General features: G+C 48.5%; 3 protein-coding genes across 4 annotated transcripts; 1 reads left to right on the top strand and 2 right to left on the bottom strand.

Moving 5' to 3' along the window:
• Positions 1–3,021: 3,021 nt before the first annotated feature.
• On the top strand, positions 3,022–6,594 carry slc7a14b (solute carrier family 7 member 14b). The gene is made up of 7 exons (XM_029529244.1): positions 3,022–3,322; positions 3,421–3,657; positions 3,745–3,962; positions 4,053–4,199; positions 4,514–4,722; positions 4,802–5,559; positions 6,254–6,594. The coding sequence occupies exons 1-7, from the start codon at positions 3,022–3,024 to the stop codon at positions 6,592–6,594; spliced, it is 2,211 nt and encodes a 736-aa protein (XP_029385104.1).
• A 647-nt stretch (positions 6,595–7,241) lies between these two features.
• On the bottom strand, positions 7,242–8,666 carry cldn11b (claudin 11b). The gene is made up of 3 exons (XM_029529455.1): positions 8,405–8,666; positions 8,027–8,191; positions 7,242–7,834 (listed from the first exon to the last, which is right to left on the bottom strand). Exons 1-3 carry the CDS (start codon positions 8,628–8,630, stop codon positions 7,575–7,577), a joined length of 651 nt encoding a protein of 216 aa, XP_029385315.1. The 5' UTR covers positions 8,631–8,666; the 3' UTR covers positions 7,242–7,574.
• Positions 8,667–9,517: 851 nt separating this feature from the next.
• LOC115060917 (polyhomeotic homolog 3) lies at positions 9,518–20,052 on the bottom strand. 2 transcript variants are annotated; one of them, XM_029529070.1, is made up of 14 exons: positions 19,914–20,052; positions 17,576–18,179; positions 16,295–16,447; positions 15,937–16,047; positions 15,328–15,535; positions 14,281–14,828; positions 13,680–14,244; positions 13,396–13,487; positions 13,138–13,359; positions 12,698–12,860; positions 11,910–12,021; positions 11,583–11,703; positions 10,297–10,609; positions 9,518–9,866 (listed from the first exon to the last, which is right to left on the bottom strand). In XM_029529070.1, the coding sequence occupies exons 2-14, from the start codon at positions 18,158–18,160 to the stop codon at positions 9,712–9,714; spliced, it is 3,348 nt and encodes a 1,115-aa protein (XP_029384930.1). In that variant the 5' UTR covers positions 18,161–18,179; positions 19,914–20,052; the 3' UTR covers positions 9,518–9,711. The 2 variants fall into 2 exon arrangements, with proteins under 2 accessions (XP_029384930.1, XP_029384929.1); XM_029529069.1 differs by lacking the exon at positions 15,937–16,047 and having other exon boundaries at positions 13,153–13,487; positions 13,680–14,828.
• Positions 20,053–23,393: the final 3,341 nt, after the last annotated feature.

Genomic DNA, 23,393 nt, shown 5'->3' with positions numbered 1-23,393 from the left:
TTTAACTAACAGACTGAATATTCCCGGTGTTCCTTATAAACTGACCACTGAGCGTTCTGGTCCAGATTGCTTTTCAGGTCTGAGCAGCAGTTCACCACTAGATGGCGCCACACAACAGTGATGCAGAAAGTGGTGATCTTATTTTTAATTCATTTTGAAATGTAACTTCATTTAGAAGAGATAAAGTTTAGGAGTAAGTAAAAGATTACAAGTCTGATTTCATATACTCATATTTCCCCATTTTTAAAATAATAAAATCAGGTCAACACAAAAAGTAACTGAGACAAGAATAAAATATATCAGCTGAAGATGTAAATATAGAGAAGCCTGTTTTTTTTTTTTTTTTTTTAACAACTTTGTGAAGCTCATACCAAAAATCAACAAAGTGTTCTAAAAGGAGACTGACATACAGGCAAAGCCTCATGGGAGCTGTAGTTCTTAGCTGTTAAAATGTGTTAATAGCTCATCCAGTGGAAACAAACAGACTAAAACATTAAAATAAATGAATGTTGGACTAATGGACAAAAAAACCTGACTCTTGTTTTAAAGAAAGAAAAAGTGAAGTCTTTGTCCTTCATAACCGATCAGACTCCCTCAGGCTGCCAACCAAACCCTCCATCCCTTAAACAGAAAAGGAGTGTGTGTTTGTGTGGACACATTCCCATTCCCTCATCTGTTGTGTATAAAACCCGAAGCCTCAGGAATGTGTCCACCTTCGGTCTGTTTTTAAATTTCCCTCCACTCAGAATCAGCTTGTGTCCAGTTTGACCTCTGAATCAACACACTGATCGTGCGACTTAAATTTCATTTTATTGTCCTTTAATCAGAAACATTTGATTTACTCTTGATCACCTGTTCTGACCCTGAAGACTCAACACGATGTACAAGATGAAGTCAGTCACCCACCGATTTTAATATTAATGTTAAAATGTGTATTTTGTTGTAAAATTGTTGAACAAACTCATCCTCACTGTCAGCATCAGAAGAACCGATGAAAGGCTGAGCTGTGTGCGTGCAGGTGCAGTAATCTGACTCTGTGTGTCAGATTACTGCAGATTACAACAACAACAGCTGCCAAACATACACATGTTCCCACTGTGTGTCTGATCAGGAGAACAGTAACACAATCATAGACTGATACACAAACTATGGTTGTGTCTTTACTGTACGCACTTTAAAAAGCCAGTTGCATTGTGGGAACTGTAGGAGGATGTTTTTGGTGTTTGGAGGTCTGACAGATTCAGATCACACAGCAGCATCTTAAATTAAAGATCACACACTCTTTGTGTATTGGTTGACAAAATTGTGTAACGTCAGTTTTTGTGTCCACAATAAAAAACAAACAAAACAAAAACAGATTCAGTAAACTGTAAGTTTATTAAACTGTTCAGATGTTTATAGATAATCAGCAGCAAAATGAATCTAATTACAATAAACTAAATTAAAGTGAATCATTAATCTGATGTTTCTTTTTAATTCTGGAAAAACCACACACACACACACACAGACACACACAGCTGAACACCTGGACAATTCCCACATACAAACAGAAAACATCACCTTTGGTAACTGCAAACAGCTCACAGACAACTTCACACACACACACACACACACACACACACACACACACACACACACAGGTATCTGCTCAGCCTCAGGTGCTGAATATTTCATCGTCTTGGTCACATGACTTCAGGTCTGATGATGTTTAACACTGTCGTTCTCTCTCTTCATTATTTCCTGCAGAGGACGACGAATCGACCTTCTGAAGCTCAAGAGGAAACACAGCGAGTCACTTCCTGTCCACTCGGGTGAGTTTATATCAAACACACACACACACACTGCTCTGATGAATTTCAACGGGGCAGCTGCTCTCACTTCAGTTGATCGCAGTTGTGGGTTTGGATCAGTAATGGGTCTGTAGGCGGTTCAGGTCAGTAGGTGGTTCAGGTCAGTAGGTGGTTCAGGTCTGTAGGCGGTTCAGGTCAGTAGGTGGTTCAGGTCTGTAGGCGGTTCAGGTCGGTAGGCGGGTCAGGTCAGTGGGTGGTTCAGGTCAGTGGGTGGTTCAGGTCTGTAGGTGGTTCAGGTCAGTGGGTGGTTCAGGTCTGTAGGCGGTTCAGGTCTGTGGGTGGTTCAGGTCTGTAGGCGGTTCAGGTCTGTGGGTGGTTCAGGTCAGTGGGTGGTTCAGGTCTGTAGGTGGTTCAGGTCAGTGGGTGGTTCAGGTCTGTGGGTGGTTCAGGTCAGTGGGTGGTTCAGGTCTGTAGGTGGTTCAGGTCTGTGGGTGGTTCAGGTCTGTGGGTGGTTCAGGTCTGTGGGTGGTTCAGGTCAGTGGGTGGTTCAGGTCAGTGGGTGGTTCAGGTCTGTAGGCGGTTCAGGTCTGTAGGCGGTTCAGGTCAGTGGGTGGTTCAGGTCTGTAGGTGGTTCAGGTCAGTGGGTGGTTCAGGTCTGTAGGTGGTTCAGGTCAGTGGGTGGTTCAGGTCTGTAGGCGGTTCAGGTCTGTAGGTGGTTCAGGTCAGTGGGTGGTTCAGGTCTGTAGGTGGTTCAGGTCTGTGGGTGGTTCAGGTCAGTGGGTGGTTCAGGTCTGTAGGTGGTTCAGGTCTGTAGGCGGTTCAGGTCTGTAGGCGGTTCAGGTTTAGTTTTTTCACCTCTCCGTTGTGAAAGTGGATCTGGGGCTCATTAATGTTTCAAACGGGGAGTCTCGCTCTGGTGAGTGAAGAGATCAGCTGATCCCGTCATCATCAGGGGATTCAGTTTATTCTGGGTGTTCCTGGTCCTGGTCCTGGTCCTGGTCCTGGTCCCGGTCCCAGACTCTGCTGATCTACATCTGAGCAGGTAAAGTTGTGGAATATGAGGTTTAATTATCGGTTTTTGATCTTCACAGTTTTTTCCGACTCTGAGTTCTGAGGAAGAGGACAGCTGACGAAGAGGCTGATGATGGCGGCGAAAGAATGATGGAGGGCAATAAAAGGACGGAGGAGACAGAAACACGTTAACACATCGAGGTCATAAAGAGCTGCAGTGATGGCGGCGTGGCTGGGCCGGGTCTCTGTGGGCGACGCCTGGTACAACATGGTCTCCCGCCTGCTGCGGACCAAACCGCTGGGCTCCATGGCTCATGGCGCTGACGACCTCACTGAGCTTGCTGAGGGGTCAAAGGTCGGGCTGGCCAAGGTCCTGACCACCGTGGACCTGGTGTCGCTCGGGGTTGGCAGCTGCGTTGGCACGGGGATGTATGTGGTCGCCGGGCTGGTCGCCAAGGCCATGGCCGGTCCAGGAGTCATCCTGTCATTCATTATCGCGGCGGTGGCCTCCATCTTGTCAGGTGAGACATCTGGAAGTGTTAGGAGAAGGTTTAATGTGAACATTGACTCCCTGCATGGAGCCCACGTGGACCTGACCACATGCTTCCTGTCCTTTAAGGCGTGTGCTACGCAGAGTTTGGTGTCCGGGTGCCCAAAACGACGGGCTCCGCCTACACCTACAGCTACGTGACGGTTGGAGAGTTTGTGGCGTTTTTCATCGGCTGGAACTTGATCCTGGAGTACCTGATCGGCACAGCGGCGGGGGCGTCAGCTCTCAGCAGCATGTTCGACTCTCTGGCCAATCATAGCATCAGTAACTACATGATTGCACACCTGGGCACGCTCAGAGGGCTTGGTCAGTACGGTCAGGGTGGCTGCTCCTCGTTGTGTTTACTTTTCCATACAAACTCTGTGTTGTTGTTGTTGTGTCGGTCTGCCACAGGTAAAGGTGAGGCCACGTACCCGGACCTGCTGGCCCTCTTCATCGCCCTGCTGGTGACCGTCATCATCGCTTTCGGGGTGCGTAACTCGGTGGGCTTCAACAACGTCCTCAACGTGGTCAACCTGGTGGTCTGGGTCTTCATGATCATCGCCGGACTCTTCTTCCTCTCCGCCAAAAACTGGGAGGGCAGCAACTTCCTGCCCTACGGCTGGTCAGGGGTGAGACCTTGAACCCGTTTGGTCCAGTGTGGATTAGGTCTGCGCTGGATTCGAGGTGTTGAAAGAAAGTGATCTCTTGTATCTGTTCAGGTGATGCAGGGAGCAGCGACCTGTTTCTACGCCTTCATTGGCTTCGACATCATCGCGACGACAGGAGAGGAGGCGAAAAACGCCAACACCTCCATCCCCTACGCCATCACAGCCTCGCTGGTCACCTGCCTCACCGCCTATGTGTCGGTCAGTAGTCGGTCTGTTAAATGGTCAGAACATGAAATAACTTAAAGAAATTCTCCAGCTCCGTTTTTGAGATTTGTTAGCTGCTCTGTCATCTTCAGGAAGGTTTGAGGTGAAAGTCTGACGCACAACGTTTTACCACAATAAACAAGAAGCATTTTGTGCAATTGGATGGCAGGTCGATACGAAAAAGTGAACCCCAAAAGCAGCTCCTCCTCTTTCAGTCCAGTTTCTTTTATGGCTGTTGGAGGATGTTCACTTTCAGCAGCTCCTCCAGAATGAGAACAGCTGACCTTTGGTTGACCGTCCTTGTCCAGGTGAGTGTGATCCTGACTCTGATGGTTCCCTACGACCTGATCGACGGCTCGGCTCCCCTCATGGAAATGTTTGCGGTGCACGGCTTCCTGTGGGGGAAGTACATCGTGGCCGTGGGCTCCATCGCCGGACTCACCGTCTCCCTGCTGGGCTCGTTGTTCCCGATGCCGAGGGTGATCTACGCCATGTCCCGGGACGGCCTGCTGTTCCGGTGAGACGGCGTCCGACACACAAACACACCTGTCTGAATGTGTTCGTACTGAGTTCTGGAGCTCTGAACACGTCCACAGGTTCCTCTCACATGTGTCGGCGTTCACGCACACTCCCACTGTGGCCTGTGTGGTGTCGGGGAGCTTCGCCGCCGTCCTCGCTCTGCTGGTGAGCCTCCGGGATCTCATTGAGATGATGTCCATCGGCACTCTGCTGGCCTACACTCTGGTCAGTGTGTGTGTGCTGCTGCTGCGCTACCAGCCGGACGACCAGGCCGACACACACCAGTTTAACTCCGAGGAGGACGGAGCGGCGCCAACGAAGGACGGCCAGATCCTGATCGAAAGGCCAGATGGAGATGGATCCTCGTCCTACCACGATGGCGGGACTGAAGGAGAAGGAGAGGGGTCTGATTTCCACACAGGCCACACCTCGTTGCTGAAAAGGCTTCTGGGAGGTCACTACTACACCTTGCGGATGCGGCTGGGAATGCCAGACGCATCGGCCCGGCCCACCCCTGCCACCGGCCGCACCGTGACCCGGTGCACCCTCCTCCTCTTCCTCATGTCCTTCTTCCTCTGGTCCACTGTCATATTTGGCGTGGAGCAGGGAACGGGAGGTGGGGCGGTGTTTTCCGGCCTGATGGCTGCACTGATGGCGGCCTCCATGGCAAAGCTTTTAATCGTGATCCTGCAGCAGCCTGAGAGTGTGCGGCGTCTGCCTTACATGGCGCCATGTGTGCCCTTCGTCCCTGCGGCGGCCATATTGGTCAACAGCTACCTCATGCTCAAACTGTCTCCGCTCACCTGGACCAGGTTCACCATCTGGTGCCTCATTGGTGAGTTAAAGCTTTCTTCATTAAGTAAGACATCCGAAGGTCTGAGTGTGAGTGGTTGTTGGTCTCTGTCTCTGTGTGTTGGTCCTGTAATGGACTGACCCGGAAAAGAGGGTGATTCAGAACAACAGTTGTGTTTTTAAAAGCTGGTTTTTCATCATTAATGAGCAGAACTCCTGATCAGATAAAGACAGAAATAACACATGAGAGGAACTTTTCTGTGGAGAAGGAAACTTTCAGAGTGTGTTTGTAGTTAGTTCTGGTTTTCTGGGTCTGAACTGAGCAGACAGAATCAGTTATGTGATATATGCTAATCATGGAGACTCTGGAAGAATATATGATATCTTGCTAACATCTTATAGTGAATCTAAAAGGCTGAACGTGTTCCCGTGTCACCTCTGGCAGATCTTCTCTCATGCTGCTCTCGTCGCCGTGCTCTTAAATGAAGTTACATGAACAGAAAACATCTGGTTTCAGTTTCTCTGCAGCAGCATCAGGTTTATTTCACACTGACTCATCTGTTTCTGTCCTTCAGATCAGCCAACAGCTCCGAACTGTCTGATAGTCAAAAATCTACTGAAATGACAGTGTTTGTTGTTTTTTGGTGAACATCTGGCGGACAGATGGTTGAATGTGACCGTCCTCAGGTGGACGGAGTCTCTGCCGGAGTTAACAGAAACCGTCTGTCCATCCTCAGGTCTGCTGATCTACGTCTGTTACGGCGTTTGGAACAGCACGCTGGAGCTGAAGGCCCGCGAGCAGCAGGCGCACACCAGCTCCTACCAACGCTACGACGAGCACCTGGACGACTCCATCTCCCCCGACGACGACCTTTACCCCCAGGACCAAGACCAGGAACCCTACCAGGGCTGGTCTGCCCCGGAGGAGCGGGGATACCACTACCGGCACCAGGACGGGGACCAGGAGGAGGCCGCCGGTGACCAGTATGGATACCAGTCCGGAGCGGGAGGCCAGTACTCGAGCAGGTCCAAGGGAAGGACCAATCACGGCTTTGATGCAGGCGAAGAGGAGGACTGAGGACGGACGACTGGACTGGAGGTTTTGACCCGGTCCAGTTAACATTCTGACGAGACATAAACCTGCACACCTGCAGCCCGTTAATGCTTCTCTTCCTGTGTCACAGTTTGCTACCCACAATTCCTCTGGACAGAGACGCCATGTTCAGTAGATTATAACGTGAGAGAGTTTTGGCGTCCGACCACCGACGATTATCGTTGTGAATCAGATTCATTCAAAGTTTTAACTGATGAATCCAACTGTTTGTAATTTGTGCTAACGTTTCTTCACCGGTCAGAGAAACGATGCGTCACATTTCACAACAGAAGTCTTCGCAGGAAACCTGCCAGCTTGTATCATCCAGTCAGAAGTCAGATGGCCCAGCAGGTTGATGACCCTGAACGCCTCACAGTGAGTTTGTGCGTTTTGTTAACAGTTGTTGGAGCGTGTCAGCTCCTCTGAACGTCTTCATTTTTTCTGTCATGTTGTTTGGGTGGATAATATTTACAGTAATAAGACGTTAACTCAGCAACAACAAACTGACTTCAAGCGGATGTTTTTCTTTGTGTTTTATGAATAAATGTGTCTTTGAGATGAAATGATACTGAGACTGATTTGAGTTTTTTATTAAAGGACACACAAGTCAAAAAAAGATACAGCTAATACATATTGATTAAGATTAAATGATAGAAGGTTACCTTAGTTTTTGTTCTCTTTACTTCTTCAGGAAAAAAGCATGAACATATGAAGAAAATGAGACAAAACAGGAAATAAAACTGAAGTATAATGAAGATGTTGGTGTGATCTGACTTCAGACAGGAAGAGTTTAACTTGATTTGTGTCACGGTCGGTTCAACAGGAACACAAACTTCCCTCCCTGTCTGGGGGAAGTACAATGGTGAAAACTGCTGAGTTGTATGAACATCATCATCATTTATTCTACAGACGGTTTCTATGGTTACACATAGAGTCCATTAAATGGAGAAATGGAGGAGTGCGCCTCACACCATGGCGCTCTTGGCGTGGTTGGCGGGGCGGTCCATTGGCGTGGCCGTACCTCGCTGTCTGGAGTAGTAGAAGCTGTTCTCTCTGCCCGGGGTCCTGGGGTCGTTGCCTTGGCAACACAGAATCACTGAGCCGCCGATGAGGCAGAGGGCGGAGCCGACCCAGCCGGCGTAGAGAGAGAAACCGAAGGACATCAGGCCTTCGCTGTGATGGACGCCGACGGGGAACCAGACGGTCGATATGATGCCGCAGACGGCTGGAGGAGGCACAGAGACAGAGGACAGGACAGACATAACATCTGGAAACACCAGCCTCCGTCCACAGGACGGCGCCTCAGCTGACAGACCCTGACCCCCCTGACCCTGTCGTCCTGCGCCGGCTGGGACAGACTACTGTCCTCGAAAACCAGAACCACCAGAACTGGAGTATTATTGTGTGTGTCTCTCACCCATCAGGATGAACAGGGCTCCTCCCACTCTCCCTCGCTGCAGCTTGGCGGCCGAGCTGTCGTTCTGCAGACGGATACAGGGAGCGGCCATGAGGACGAGCAACATGGCAGGAAGACCGAGGAGACAGGCGCAGATCATCAGGGCACGGGACGTCTGCACGTACGCTGAGAGAGGCAGAGAGAGAAGCTGGTTTTATCACCGAAGCATCTGTTTGGTTTAAAAGTGTCAACACAACTTGACATGTAGAGCTATACGCACACAGACACACACCAAGACATGATTACATTATTAGAAACTGATCATTTCTCATTCAGTCATTTGAAGTGAGTCAGTTAGTTTCAGTTAGTCACGATCATCCATTCACGGCCCGCTCTCACCTGGCAGAGTGAGGATCTGGTTCAGGGCCACACAGTGGTACAGGGCCGGGGAGATAACACACTCGGCCCAGAGGCCCCTGGAGCCGAGCTCGTCCATGCGGACACATGTGGCCACCGTGTAGTCGCAGGTGCGGACCCAGTCGTTGGTGGCCGTGGCCACGATGACCCCCACCCAGCCCACGCTGCTCGCCACGCTCCCGGTCAGCTGCCTGCACATGTGGGCCATGTTTCCACTCCGAAAACAACCGAATAAAAATATCTACCTTCCTGCAATCCAGAAGACCACAACTAAAGGCCAAAAAACCTGCGAGTTCTTCTCTAATTAGTTCATAAAAATGAAAACTGGAATAAAAAAAAATAAAAAAAAACAGGCAGTGATAACCACAAAGATATTTAAATTAAATTTTAAAAAGTCGCATAAAATCCTTCTAAAAACGTCCACATGGAGAGAAATCCTCAGTGTCTTCGAGCTGATGTGCAGAAAAATGCCCAGAATCAGATTTATGTTTGGGTGTGGTGAAAAACAAACCCATCGGTCCAACGACTCAACCAATCAGAGAGAGTCTGAGCAGGAGACTCTAACCCGAACCAGACCTGCTGAGATCTGGATCAGGTTCAGATCTGAGGTTCAGCAGCAGGAGGGAACTTTCAGAGCTGCATTCAAATCAAGTTTGGTAACTGCCTCAAAGCGCCCCCTCCTGGTCACCTCCAACAATCAGATAAAACTCCTTCTTTGATTAATTATTCATTTATTAAATAATTTCAAGCAGGATACCATAAAAATGTGACGATTAAAGACACCAGTCTCTACCCTGATAGTGACTTTTTTTAAATCCACAGAATATAGTGATATAAAACATTAAACTTTCATTAATCACTTACAAAGTCTACGTATTGTTGTTGTTATTATTTTTTTTATTTCTTTTACACACACCGGTTATGTTAGCTACTGAATAGATTTGTCATTGACGTCACATTCTAAAAAAACTAAATAGACAAATTTTTATATATTAAATGTTCAAAATCCTTCGTGAAATAGCTTCAAATTTACACTCTCCAGCGGCATGTAAAATATACACAAAGTTACAAAACCCCCCACCCCCCCACCCCGTCATCTGCTACAGTCAGAGCGTCCAAAACGGATGAAACTTCTTGGTCCTCCTGCTCGCCTCCTCTTCCTGTCTAAGGCCACGCCTACTTTTATAATCACATGGATTACCTTCAGGCTCTGTTTGTGACTTTGTTCTGTCGTTCTTTAAATTCTGTTCTCCTTCATCTTTATTGCCCTCGGACGTCCTCCTGGCTCCTCACTGGTTCTTCAGGCTGTTGATGTGAGCGCAGATCTTCAGAGCCGGTCCTAGTTTGATGTTCATGCTGGTCATCAGATGGTCTTCGGTCAGCAGCAGCAGAGCCTGGCCATCGATCTCCTGCAGCCTGAAAGCCTCCGCTACATCGCTGCAGCCTGAGCAAAGACAAGGGCACATTTTAGAGCTGAGCAGATTGTGTTGAAGTGTATGGGAAAATGTCGCTCCTCCTCCCTGATTCATCAGCTTTCCTGATCAGTTTATGGTCTCAGTCTCTAGTTTGAAATCTTCAACACAACATGATTAAATTTAGCTGGAAACAGAGCAGGAAGGAGGGGAGTGGTTAGGGGGCGGGGCCACCTTCTCTACAAATGAAGTGAACTTCAGAATAAGAGGCTCCAGATGTTTGTCAGTGACTGACGGCGAACTCATCACCTCATTAGCTCGTTCCACTCAGCGTTTTGTGAAAGGCATCTGCTGAGGATTAACACACTGGAGTGTTGGTGTAAATCAAAGAGCTGAATGAGGAGGAGCCTCATCTGTGACAAATTAACATCCTGTGTGTGTCTGTGTGCGTTCAACGTTCACCTGGCAGTGTGTGTATGAAAGCGGTGACTTCCTCCACGCTCCACTGGGAGGGGGCGGGTTTGAACGTAGTTGTGGGTGTGGACGTGGTCATGGCGGGCGCAGACGCCCTCCGCGCTCTACGAGCTGCCCGATGCCCCATCCTCGTCGTCATGGCGACAGCAGGGTCCTCCTCTCCTCCATCATCGTCGTCTTCCTCCTCCCCTCCTCCCACCATGTCCTCGTCTTCGTCCTCGTCCTCCTCGTCCTCCTCCGCCGCCGCCACCGTCTCCTTTCCCTCCTTCTCACGCCGGCCGGCGCTCCACAGATCACGAGGCTGCAGGTGAGAAGACAGGTGAGATCCAGCTTCAACTTTATTAACCCAAAAATCTGAATAAATGACGTATTAACACATTCAAGTACGTGCTCATTCTTCTTCTGCAGAAAAATGGGTGACAAGAAAAAACTGCTCTAACGTTTTTATCTAAAATCTTAATCTGAAAGGTAAAAACTTTATCAGCCTTCGGAGCTTTGTGTTTACACTCACAGCGTCTCACATGCATCATTTTCTTTTTAATAACTAATATTGGTGATTTACATTTATAGCACCTTTATTTCTGTTTTGATTCTGCTTTAAACACACTTTTATATCATAATGTTATTAATAGATGATACAACATTTTCAAAGTTTTTTTCTTTGCTTACTGATGCTTGGTGTTTCCTCACTTCCTGTTATTGTTATTGTTTGTAATTCAGTCCTCAGGGAACTGTGTGTGTGTTTGTGCTTTTTAATCGCTTAATTTCTGTTGAGCAGCTCATTTATTTAGTGCTGTACAAACAAAAAATGAAAAGCTGCCAAATAGACATGAAGTAGGAGGAAGTAGAGTGTTTTATCACAAATTATGAAATGATGGAAATATTTGAGTGAATGTGGCAGCTGAGCCGCTTCTCTTTTCACTGAATGAAAGAAACCTCAGTTTGTTCATCAGTTATATTCTGACTTGGACTATTTGGACTGTTGGGTTGGATTCTTTATACCTGCCTCTGATCTGATGAAGTTTTGCAGCATCATTGTCTGAATGCTGCCAGAAATAATATGACCAAAATTAGAAGGAACCAAATGTTCACATGCTGAGTCTAAAAACTGCAGCAACTGATAGAGGAAGGTTTTCACTCCACAAATCAAACTCCCTTCAAAAGTCATCAAAACACAAGAAATGATGAAGTGAATTTGTGGTAAATATTTCAGAGTTGTGAGATAATATGAGTTGTGGAGCGGTTTTAAGGGGTGGTGCGTTCAGGGTCCGTACCAGGCGCAGTAACAGAGGTTTCCCTGGGACGGACTCGGCCCTGTTCAGAGCCGGTCGAGGCCTCTCGGAGCGGCCGCCTGCACTCAGCGCCCGCAGACGCTTCGTCAGACGGACGTTAAACCTGACAGAGACAACGACACTCGTGGTGAGGCTTCCTCATTCTGCTGCTTTGATACACACTCATATCTATAATCCACACCTGCGCATCTCTGCACCACATCCTGCCAACAACACTCACAAACACACAACAAGCTGCGTCTCTGACGAACGTCACGTGACGCTGCACTCGTCTGGTTTAAGTTTGTAGCTGGTGAAATCAGGCCTCACCCGCGTGCACAGGAAGTGGAGCAGAAGCGCTTGGACCGCATGAAGTTGTGTGCGTGGCCTCTCTTCCCGCAGAACTGACAGTGGAGCACCGTTCGATCCCGGTGGCCCGACCCTGAGCGGCACACAAACATGGTCATGGTCAGCAAAAGCTGCACACACTGAAATAATGTCAACGATCAGACGATGATTTCAACATACACAACTTCAGTGAATCATCCCAAAAATAATTCACGAACTGACCCGATGACCTGCTGTTACTGTTACTGACAGTTTACCTTTCAGCAGCTTCTAAAATGTGTGTGAAATGATTGTAGAGAGAAAATGAAAATTAGTTTTGAACCTTTGTTTTCAGCTCAGTTCCCAAATGATCAGAAACGGGTGAAAATGACTCATTTAGCTTCATTAGTCAACAGTTTGTGTTTTTGAACATGAAGCGATGGTATTGTGTTGTCACACATCATAAATACAGGACTGAGTGGATGAGAGCTCTGTTTTTGTTTTTTATCATTCTGCTTTTCTAATCTGATCTAAATGCTTTTTCTGCTTTGTCGCTGATCCAAAAACATCTAAATACACACAAAAAAAAAAAGATTTTCCATTCCAGCTCACAACAGCAGCAGCTCTGTTGGTTTTGTGGACTTTGGGGAGTTTAATTTTAGTGGTCCTTGGTCTGAAAATGTCTGGGACAGTCTGGTCTGGATCAGACCGGCTGATCTTTCCTGTTTGACTTGATTCTGTTATTTTAATATTTCTCACAGATCAGCAGACTGAAGGTTTAGAGGTCTTACTGGTCCCGGGGTCGTCCGTGTCTCCTCCCTCCTCGTCAGAGTCGGTGGAGTGCTCGGACGGTTTCATCACGTCCGTCACAGGCAGCGCCGCTCTGCCATTGGTCCCGTTCACTTCCTGCGGTTTGGCCACCTGTTCTGGGACCAGCAGGGACGAGCGGTTCACCTGCAAAAAAATTCATTTTATTTACGTTGGATAAACACTGAATTTCATCACAGGTTTGGTAAAAATCCATTTGATCTGTGATTCTTTTGTTTGAAGACATATGAGGAGGTTTCCATTTTACAGACTAAAGATTTATGGATTCATGTTGATTTCCCGTCTTAGTTGGCGCTCTGTCCTTTAAGCTTCAAACTAATCCAGAACATTAAATGAATCATTAATAACAGAAGCTCAAATTGAGTAATATTTATAATGTGTGGAAATCTGAGCTCGTATTAACGCCGTGTGTCCGTACAGGAAACGGTTGGAGCCCCTCCTGGATGACGAATCCCTCCACCAGGTGTGTCAGAACCTGCCGCCCCTCAGGCCACTCCTTCGGCTCCCAGGGGCTGCTCAGCGATTGGCCGAAGCTCTCCGACTCGTCCTCCGACTGGCCCGCGGTCTCGGCTTCGGCCTCGGCCGGGTGACGCGGCTCCTCAACCACTTTGTCAACCTTCTCGGGCTCATGGCGCGACAGGCCGAGCTCGGTGGGGTGGACCGGCTGAGCGGGGAGGAGGGGGGGAGGGTTTTCTGCCAGGGGGGTGATGAAGGGAGAGGAGGGGGGAGACTGAGAGGAGAGGCTGGACAGAGCTGGAAGACAGAGCACAAACCATCTCATTTGGTTTACATCACTCAGACATTTTAATGTTTTCGGTTTATGATGATGGCCTGATATTTTTATGTCAAACTGGATTTAGCTTTTTAGTGTTTCCTTCAGCAGCAGTGAAATTTAAGAACCGCTGCGGTTGGAGCGCTCGGGTCTGCAGATGTGGATCCAGGTACCTGACTGGTTGTCCGACTGGGTGGACATGTTCTCACAGAAGTCCTCCTGACTGACGGGCTGGAGGTCTCGCTGAGGCTCCTGGACCCTCTGATTCTGGACGGGGACCTCCGAGACTGGAGCGGGGACCGGGACCGGAGCTGGGGCGGGGGCTGAGCTCTGGGCTGAGCTCTGGACTGAGGTAAGATCCAGGATGGGTTTGGATTCCAAGCTGGAGTCTTTAACGGAGTCCTGGTCTGGGACAGGATCTGTGTTCTGGGGCTGACGGCTGGGGAACTTCTCGGTCTGGTCCATGGCAGCCTCCTCCTCCTCCTCTTCCTCCTCCTCCATCTTCCTCTCCTCGTCTCTCCTGTCTCCGTCGCTCTGTCCTTCCTCTGTCACGTCCATCTGCTCTTCCTCTCTGGTGACCTCGACTTCCTGTTCCTGCTCCTTCGGACTGATTTTCTTCTCAGTCGTGAGTCTCTGCTTCTCCTCCTTCGCCGTCTCTCTTTGGTCGTCTCTGTCCGTCCTCAGGTCTTTACCCCCCTCGTCTCTGACTCCCTGTCTCACCCCTCGCCCTCTCTCCCTCTGCTCCTCGCCATCCTTCGCCTCTCCTTTCTGGACCAGAGTCTGTGTTTGAGGTCCAGCCTGACCTGGAGGAGAGGCGGGACTGAGGAGAGACGGGGGCGAGGGCAGAGGAGAGCTGGTTTTTGGCACTGAGGGGTTCAGAGGAACAGGAAGCACATCTTCACTGCTCAAAGTCCTCTTTGATTGGCTGGAAACCTCAGGCGGCTCACTGACGGGAGGCGGAGATGGCGGTGACTGCACCGCCGTGTGGGCGTACGTTCCAGGCTGAGGCTGGCGCCCCGAAGACAGAGCGATGATCTGCAGCTGCCTGGCGGCAGACGGCGAGCGCTCGAACTGGGAAGAAGCAGACATGGGATTGGTCACAGACAGGGAGCTGTGCTGGGATTGGCCAGAGCCCAGCATGGTTTGAGATAACGCACAACTCTTCAGTCCGGCCAGCGGTCCGCCGATGGGAGGAGCCTGACCGGAAGGAGCAGCAGCGATTGGTTGGAGGGTCGAGGTTTGTCGAGGCGACGCCACTCTGTGGCCGTTCGGAGAATAAAGGCGGGGCCTCAGAGGGACGGCTCGGACCGGAGAGTAGAGAGCTGCAGGTGGAAGAAAGGAAAGGTGAGACACAGCTGTGTTGAAGTCTATGGGAAAATGTCCCTCCTTCTCCCTGATTTATTAGCTCAGTTAATGTTTTCCTGATGAGTTCATGGTCTCCTTTTATAAACGTAACAGCAGATGAAAATAAAAACACTAATAAGTAAAAACTGAGGGGAGGACGTTTACCTGAGACTCAGACCTGGTTTTAAACGCTGTCTCCAGAGACCACTTCTGATCTGATCTCACTTCCTGCTTCATATGCAAATACACAGGTGTGTTTTGTTTTTAACCAATCAGACACAGATCCGTTACTGCTGTGTATCTGAGTAAGAGTGAGAGAGAGATGGGGAGGGGCATATTTTCAGTTAATTATGAAACTCTGGGGCAGAAGGAGGGGGCGGTCCTTCAAAACAGAAGTGAGGACCAAACCTGAACCAGTTCTCTGTGTGTCTGCATCTGTTTGATGATAATAATAATTCAGACTTCAGTGGGACCTACTTGGAGGGGGGACGGAGAGATGGCGGCTGGGCGTAGTTGGGCTCTCCGTTGCTGTGGTGCTGGGCTGCGGTCGAGGCCTGAGAGGTGGGAAGAGCGGGGCGTGGGGGCGAGAGAGGGGAGGCGGGGCTGAAGATGGCGGCTTCAGGCGGAGGGAGGGGGGGATGGTGAGAGCTCCAGGGGGAGGAGGCCTCAGGGTGAGGCTCTGGAGCTGGAGACACAGAGAAGGACGTTCAGTTAGAGCTAAGACACACCTACTCACCTGACCCCGCCCCCAAAGAGCAACCATCCAATCATAACTGAGCAGCTGTTAAAGTGGAACACTTTTTTATTATCAATTTACATCATTGTGAATATAATTGATCAAAATGAAATTCATTTATAGAATAGACTTTATTATCATTACACAAAGTGCAACGAAATTCGAAAAAGATAAAAATTATAGAATCAATTCATCTGTATTATGGACCTGATCATATTTATTTTTAGATGAAGTGATTTCACCTCCCATACAATTTTCAATAATAACAAATATAAACTGGTTAGTTTAAGTTCATAGAAAAGAAACATTTAAAGGTAAACCTGACATTGTTATAATTCTGGGCTGCTCACCTGAGCTGAAGCAGGATTAGAGGAGGAGGAAGAGGAAGAGGAGGTAGAAGAAGAGGAGGAGGAAGAGGAAGAGGAGGACGGGGAAGGTCTCATAGCAGACGTAAGAATCAGCTGCAGGAAGGGAAGTAAGGAGAGAAGGAAATGGGAAAGGAAACATAGGAGACAAAGTCTGATCACAGAAAGAACTGAAAGTGTGTTTGTGTGTGTGTGTGTGTGTGTGTGAAGCATTAAACTAAAAAATGTCTGAAGAACATTCTGCTCAGACACGCCGCTGCCTCATTTTAATACCGGTCACCTCTTCAGCTTCAGATTACAGGCAGAACTCTGTGGAAATGTGTGTGTGTGTGTGTGTGTTTACCATCTGAGCTCGGAGCAGCACCTGGTCTTGGCCAGACCCTTTGAGACCTTTCCCTAGGAGCAGTGTCTGCTGGGAAACCCTCTGCCTGACGGGGGAAGGGCTCTGATTGGCTCGCACAAGACCAGGTGTGCCCCCGGGAAGAGTCTGTGATACCTGGAAACAAGAGGAGGGAGGGAAGGGGAGGAGGGGGCAATTAAGGATGAGTTTCAGAAGGACAGTGTTTTATTTCATCTCCTTAAAAAGCTGTTTTCCCATAGACTTCAATCCAATCTGACTCCTTTATACACCCAGTGGTCTTCGTTGTGAGGTTTAATTTTTAAATGATGGTCCCATTTAGATGAAACTACACCATAAATCATGCTGGATTAGGGGGCGTGGCTACAGTGTGACTGACACAGTCTGTGAGACAACAACAAGATGGCTGACAACAAGTCGAGACATCAAAGTAGTCGCTTACAAACTAATGGGCCCTCTCTCTTCCACCTCGGTTATCCAGGTTACTGCAAAGATGTTTAGTGTGCGTCAGTGGTTGTGTTGTTTTGGGTGTGTGTATACTTTGTGGTCACGGCAAACAAAGCCAGAGACACGTGACGAGTGTGAGGATGTGAAACAAGCTCAGATGAAAGCAAACAGAGGAACCCCCCGACTGACAGAGTCAGACAGCAACCACACAGTTTGTCCTCCACATCAGGACGTCAAATCACTCAGATGCTCTCTGCGACTGTCCTGAACAGGTGGACCTCCGTCTGGTTCTCTATCAATACGCTGAAAGCATTAAAGGGATTATTGTCTGTAATCAGCCAAAGATTTTGGTTTCAGAAACAATAAAATAAAACTAATCCAAGCATTAACCCCGATGTTCAGACAGATGTTCTGATCTGGCACCGTCCAAGAATTTACAGTTTCACTTTTGGAACGTCTGCAGGTCCTCCTCCCAAACTGAGAAATCTCAGGCCAATAAAAAGTCCGCAGGGCGCTGCCTGCACCACCGACCACTCTGAGCACGCAGCGATAACTGAAGCATCCACATTTTCATCAGCCTGGATCATGCTGCTGCTTTGTCGTGTTAAAACGACGCACTGTGGACCAGAATTCCTCTGGTTCAGTCGGCGTGACAGTGAGATACTCAGACAGAATATGAGGAACCAAAAGGAGCAGATTTCTTATTGAATTCAGCAAAAATAACGAAATATGAGGACGTTTTAACTTCCCACACCATTTAAACTAGAAACACAAAGTCAGACATGTGAACAGAGAGATGTAAGGTGTCTTCGGGGCTACCTGTCGGCCAGGTGGACTGGCTGGCGTGTGAAAGGGCGTGATTGGTGTGGAGGTCGGCGTGGACACGGGCCTGGTGTTCCCGTTGGTCAGGGTGGTGGAGGTCTTGGTGGACATGGTGGTGCTGACGTGTGTTGCAGAAGAAGAGGAGATGAGGGGGGAGGCGGTGGCTACAGCAAGGGAGGAGGAAGAGGAGGAGAGAGAGGAGGAGGCGGAGGTCTGTGAGGCAGGAGATGATTTGGAGGCGCCGCCTGGGGAGGGCAGGATGGGGCGAGAATACGTACGGAGGGTGGGGGTGGCAGTGGAGGTGAGTTTAGGCGGAGCGGGGACCAGGATGTGGGGAGACGCTGCCGTCACCGCCGCCTTCGGGCTGTGAGACACAGAGACGGACGGAGCCGGGGTGAGAGGGGGAGGAGGGGAGGAGGTGGTGGGGGTCAGCGTAGGGGCAGGGGAGTCCAGGAGCATGGGGTTGGGGGTGAGCCGAGGAGGGGTGGGGGTGGTGGGGATGGAGGAGTCGGGCTGAGGGCTGGTTCCATTGGTGGCCTCTCCGTGGTCTGATGCGGTCTGACGAACCAGCTCCCGGTCCATCCTTCAACTCTGGAGCTCACTGAGGGACAGACGGACAGACGGACCATCAGAGACACGTCAGGACAAAAACGGCTGATTCAAACCGAAGACGAACCCATTAAAGTTTGTTCTTTGGTCCTTCAGCGGTTCTGCTGGTTCTCTTTGTAGTGAAAATGGAATCGGGGAACATCGCAGAATGACTCAGACGGAGGAGGAGTTTTTAATTTTTCACGTCTTATTTTAGTGACTTCAGGTGAATTTTCAGGAAACCAGTTGCTCCACTTAAACCTCAGTAACTACTGATTTCTTACTGGACAAAACCTTCAAAGAAATCCCTACAACACACATTTCATCTGGTGAAACACGCAGAACTGTCTGGAGCTCGGTGAGCTCTTGACCTCTCTGGCTTGTTTTGAGGACTTGATAATGTGACAGTTGGTGTTGGATTAGAAATCCAATCGGACCCCACAAAACAGAAAACTCCTCCTGCAGACAGACACAGTGTGTCACCACCGCAGCACATACACAATAAACTTTACACAAACCATTCATCAAATCATCAGGAAAACAGTCGGCCAATTCACGGACAATGGAAACCACATAATAACTGACAACAGAGTTTCTCGTCCTTATATCCGTTCATCAAACTGATTTTCTCACTCCTCAAAGAAGACAGAGGCAGAAAACTATTATTGAGACAATCTGACATTCAGGTAATTCCTGTCCTATTAATTATCTGATTGAAGTCTTTGTCCAGGTTGTAACTCTTTACAAAATGAAGTTCTGTGAAGGCTGAAGGTGCGCTGCAGCACACTTGGTTCTGTTAGCTGCACATGCAGCCGAGTACTCACTTTACATCGGAGTAAACAAAGACTGCTCAGAGTATTAAAATGACACATTTAGAGTTTAAAGTCTGCAGATGTGAGTTTTGGTTAAAATAAACTGAATTCAGAGTAAATTCAGAGTGAACTGGACTTTAGTTTGGAGTCATTTTCTGACGTTTGCTGATCTGAGAGGGGAGAAACTGGGACGTGAGGTGGATAGTCATTTCTTTTTTTGGAGGTTTTGCTGTGAGAAACTTTCTTATTTACCTTAAAATTATAATTTGATATTTCAAAGGCATAGTTTATTACATTTTAAAGTTTAGTGTTTTATAGTAAAACTTGTTCGTCTTTCATGAATACATCTTCAGATAATGTAGAAAACAGCAGCTTTCTGCTGTAGAACAATGTGAAACATCTGCACAGTATTTGAGACTCCTCTAATTTATTTTTCCCTTAATTTGAGCACATGTCTCTCACCAACAGTGTGAAACCACAGTCAGATTTGTCCAAATCATCCGCTGCAGTAATTTAAAACGCATTTAAATGGGCCGATATTTGAATTTCATGCATTTGTTTTTGCACGTCCCTCCCGTGGAGGTTTTGTTGCTGTGCACAAACTGGAGCACGTGATGATCATTATCTTCATTATTAGTGGTGATCGGACTGTGGAAGTTCTTCTGCATGTAGAATGAGCGCAGAGTGAGAGATCAGTGCGTCGATGAGCTGGGGGGCCGTGTGCGGTCCTGGATGGGGGGGCTCGGCCGGTCCGGAGCCACGCACCGTCAGCGCGCAGGCGGGCGGGCAGGTGCCCGCAGCCGGTGATACCACCGAGCCAGCAGGCCACAGATCATCAGAAAAAAAGATGGAGACAGGCCTCCACGGCGGGGAAGTCTCCCGGTAATAACAGTCTGGAGGACTGTCACGTCCCCGGTCCGCCTCAAAGCTCCTACCTGACAAATCGGCGTCGTCCTGCAGCTTATTCCCGGCGGCGTCCGGCCGACAGCGGGCGCATGTTGGAGGAGCGGAGCCGCTGTGCTGTCGGACAAACGGCCGAGGTCGACGGGCTGAGATGGGCGTGTGAGGCTTCACTTCCTCGTCTGACAGCGCAGGGCTGCTGCGAACAGCGTCACCCTCCCCCAGACAATGACTCCCCCGGCCCTGCACAGCGAGACGGGCCCGATTCTGATGTGCATGGGCTGCTGCGTGTGTCTGTGCGTGTCTGTGTGTGTGTCGCACTTTGTTTAGGGCTTTTTTGGCTTTCTTTTGTTTCTCCTTCCCGCAGAGCCGCTCCGTGAATCCGGCCTCCGGAGCGGGAGAAGCTGCCCGCCGTCCTCCGGTGAACCGCCGCAGTCACACCTGCCGGGTCCGCGGTGGGAATCAGCCCGGCTCGGGGCCACGGTGCAGCGGCTGCGAGGGGCCTGCTCGGTCCGCTGCTGGAGAAATGCAATGGAAGGCGGTGGAGTCAGCACGGCGGAGGCGAGACAGCACCACTCAGAGCTCAGGAGGACCGACCAGGCCCAGAAAACATCTGCCTTATATTATCACCCGATTTCTGCTGATCACTGTACTCCTCTGGGCTCTTACAAGAAGCTGTGATAGTGAAGGTTATTTCAAAAAGAGCAAATAAAACACCAAAACAGAAAGAAGTTAAAACGTGGACACGATAGAACAGAAAACACAAACATGCACCGCATAAAATAAACTTACTGTGGAGGAAAACAGCTGCAGATCTGAAAGAGTCCTTCAGAAAACGCACTGCCAATGTGTAAGTTTAACCAGACACTTGGTATAGAATACATGTTTAATCATAAAAACATTTCATGATTTTATGGAAGGAAATTATCTTCAGTGTTGAAGAAGTCTGAAAACATCATATGTAGCAGTAGAAGTAAAAACATGCAGAGTAACAGTCAGGTAGAAAATATTCTTCTCCACCACAGGTGAGTAAATGGACAAAATCAAGCTGTCATTCATAAATAATGAGCTTTCATGCAGTCAATGTGACTTTTAAAAATAATTTCATGTTTATTAAATCAATGATAATGTTTACAAAATAAGAGTAGAGGGACTGCAATGCCATCTCATACACACGACGTGAATTTTGTGTGTCGCTTTATTTAGGTTTTATTTAGTTTGTGTCTTTGTGTTTTTTCTTTTGTTTCTCTTCCTCTAAAAAATACTTTAACTTTGAAAAATGTCCTGACAGCCGGCGGTCATGTGACCGGGTGAGCTCCTGTGATTGGTCGGACATGGCCGCGTGCACTGTCAACAAATACTCTGCTGCGTCACTGCGGTTGAGCGGCAGCCACACCGGAAACCGGGGGCTTCTGCCTTCAAAATAAAACGCAGATTGTAATTGGTTTTCAGACGATCATGTTTCATGCACGACTCTTCTCTGACATGATAAAGTTCGCTAAGATATGTATGACATATGTTTATCTAAACACAATTATTCTTGTTGTTCTTATTTTTGTTGTTTATTTAACATTTTTTGTGCTAACGTTAACTGCTAATGTAAGGTAACTTTTATTGTGAAGGTCTGGGCCGGACACCGTAGTCTCGTTTTTGAGGCTTGACTCTCGCGTTAATGAAGCGAAATCTCCATAGCAACGGAATCACCCGAGACGAGAAGTGGTGATCTTAGGTTTGATTGTAGTTGTTTTGTTTTTTTATACTAAAAACTGACACCGGAAGAAGATGGCGCGTCTCTTCAGACAGCGTTATTTGGGATAAAATGCCTTCGACCAAAGTTATAAAGTCCAGACCGGCGGAGGCGACCAGAAGACCAGTGACCGGAGCCGGCCCGGAGCTCAAAGTCCCGGCCGTGCGGAAGAGCCGCCCGTCGAGCTGCTCCAGGGGCCCGCAGCGGGGCACCACCGGCTCCACCGGCCCCAGGAGGAGAGCCAGGTCCGCCTCTGCTGCTCCCAGACCGGCCGGCTCCGGGAGGCCTCCTGCAGCCAAAAGCCAGGAACCGTCTGCCGGTCCGGGTCCGGGTCCGGGCCAGCACCGCAGCGTCCGGGCCGAGAACCAGAGGTGAGGCCCTGAGACCGGAACCAGGTCCCCAAACACACCGGTTCTGCTTTCAGGGGCAGGGGCTCGAACAGGGCACCCCACTTCAATCAATATCCCAACAAAATGATTCATTCACACAAATTAAACAGTTTTGCAGCGGAGATGCAGAATGACAATTGACAGGATGACTCAAACTATAAAAACTTAAAACCTAAAGAAAGTTCCACATGCTTGAAGCCAATCTGCACGTTACATCACACTAATCTTAGTATGTACAATGTTTAAATCTGATTTTGGCTTTGAGACTGTTTGAATATGTTTGTTTTTTATTTTATCCACAAAGCAGCTCATAAAAAACAGGAATAGATAAATTGCCTTTCTGTGATGGATGAGAAGCGAGGCCTCCTCAGTCTGTGTGGAGGTGAAAACATGCAGAGGGATCCCAGAGCTCACCTTAACCTCGTCCACCGCCATCTGTTGCCCTGGATTAATCCCACGTGCTTTACCACCCACTGACATGACAGCCCTGTAGGTGAACTGCACCTACATCCAGAAACAGCTGATGCTTTTTCAGTGAGATTTCAGATCCAAAAGATATGGCCTTTTCCTACTGTGGTGGTTTTCCGCTCTCTATTCAAAGCTCATGAAGGACTTAAGGTCTTTGGGGAAACAAGCTGCGGCGTCTTGTGCCTGCTGGATTCTGTTAGTCAGGCAGTTGTTTTTAATGTGAAATTTTTTATTTTGTGTTTTCGCTGGTTTACTCTCTTTAATCTCTGCTTGTTGTGGAGAAGAGAAAACATCTGTGGAGGATTCTGCTGCTGATAAAAACCTCCTGAACATCTGGATCAGAAGTGATGAGATCCAAACAAAGCTGAGCAGCAGTTCCACAGGACGTACATGTGGTTTTATTAGTTAGAATCAGCTGCTGCTTGTTGTGGAGGAGAGGACCATTCACATCCAAATCAAAAACTTCCTGGACTACTGATGCTGAAGGAAACCAGATGCTGCTGGGAATGGTGGAGACAACAACTCCCAAGATCTTTTGCGATTTCATCCATTATTATTGTGATTAAGAAATCAAAAGTGACAGTGGACACTGTGTATTCTTCACGTGTACAGATTGAAGAAGGTAAAACACAGGCTGTAGCGAATATGGTGGCTTCTGTTGAAGTTTGAGGATGCAGACCTGGTCCTCTGTCCCTCACCAGGTCTTCCTGTCTAGGAGAGCCTCAGCTGGACATCTAACCTGTTCATGTGTTTTTGTGTTTCAGTCACAGAGCTTTCACCGTCATCCCCCCAAACCCCAAAAAGAGGAGAGAGATGCAGAGAAGTGAGTGACGGTGTTTTGTGTTGTTTGTTGTAGGCGAATCAATGTGGTTGTTATCTCACGTTCGGTTAACTGTTGTGTGATTGGTTGA

The sequence above is a fragment of the Echeneis naucrates genome, chromosome 20 (genome assembly GCF_900963305.1).
Source record: "Echeneis naucrates chromosome 20, fEcheNa1.1, whole genome shotgun sequence".
Classification (NCBI taxonomy): domain Eukaryota; kingdom Metazoa; phylum Chordata; class Actinopteri; order Carangiformes; family Echeneidae; genus Echeneis; species Echeneis naucrates.
Note: the sequence above shows the minus strand (reverse complement) of the source record. Positions and strands in the feature narration are given on the sequence as shown.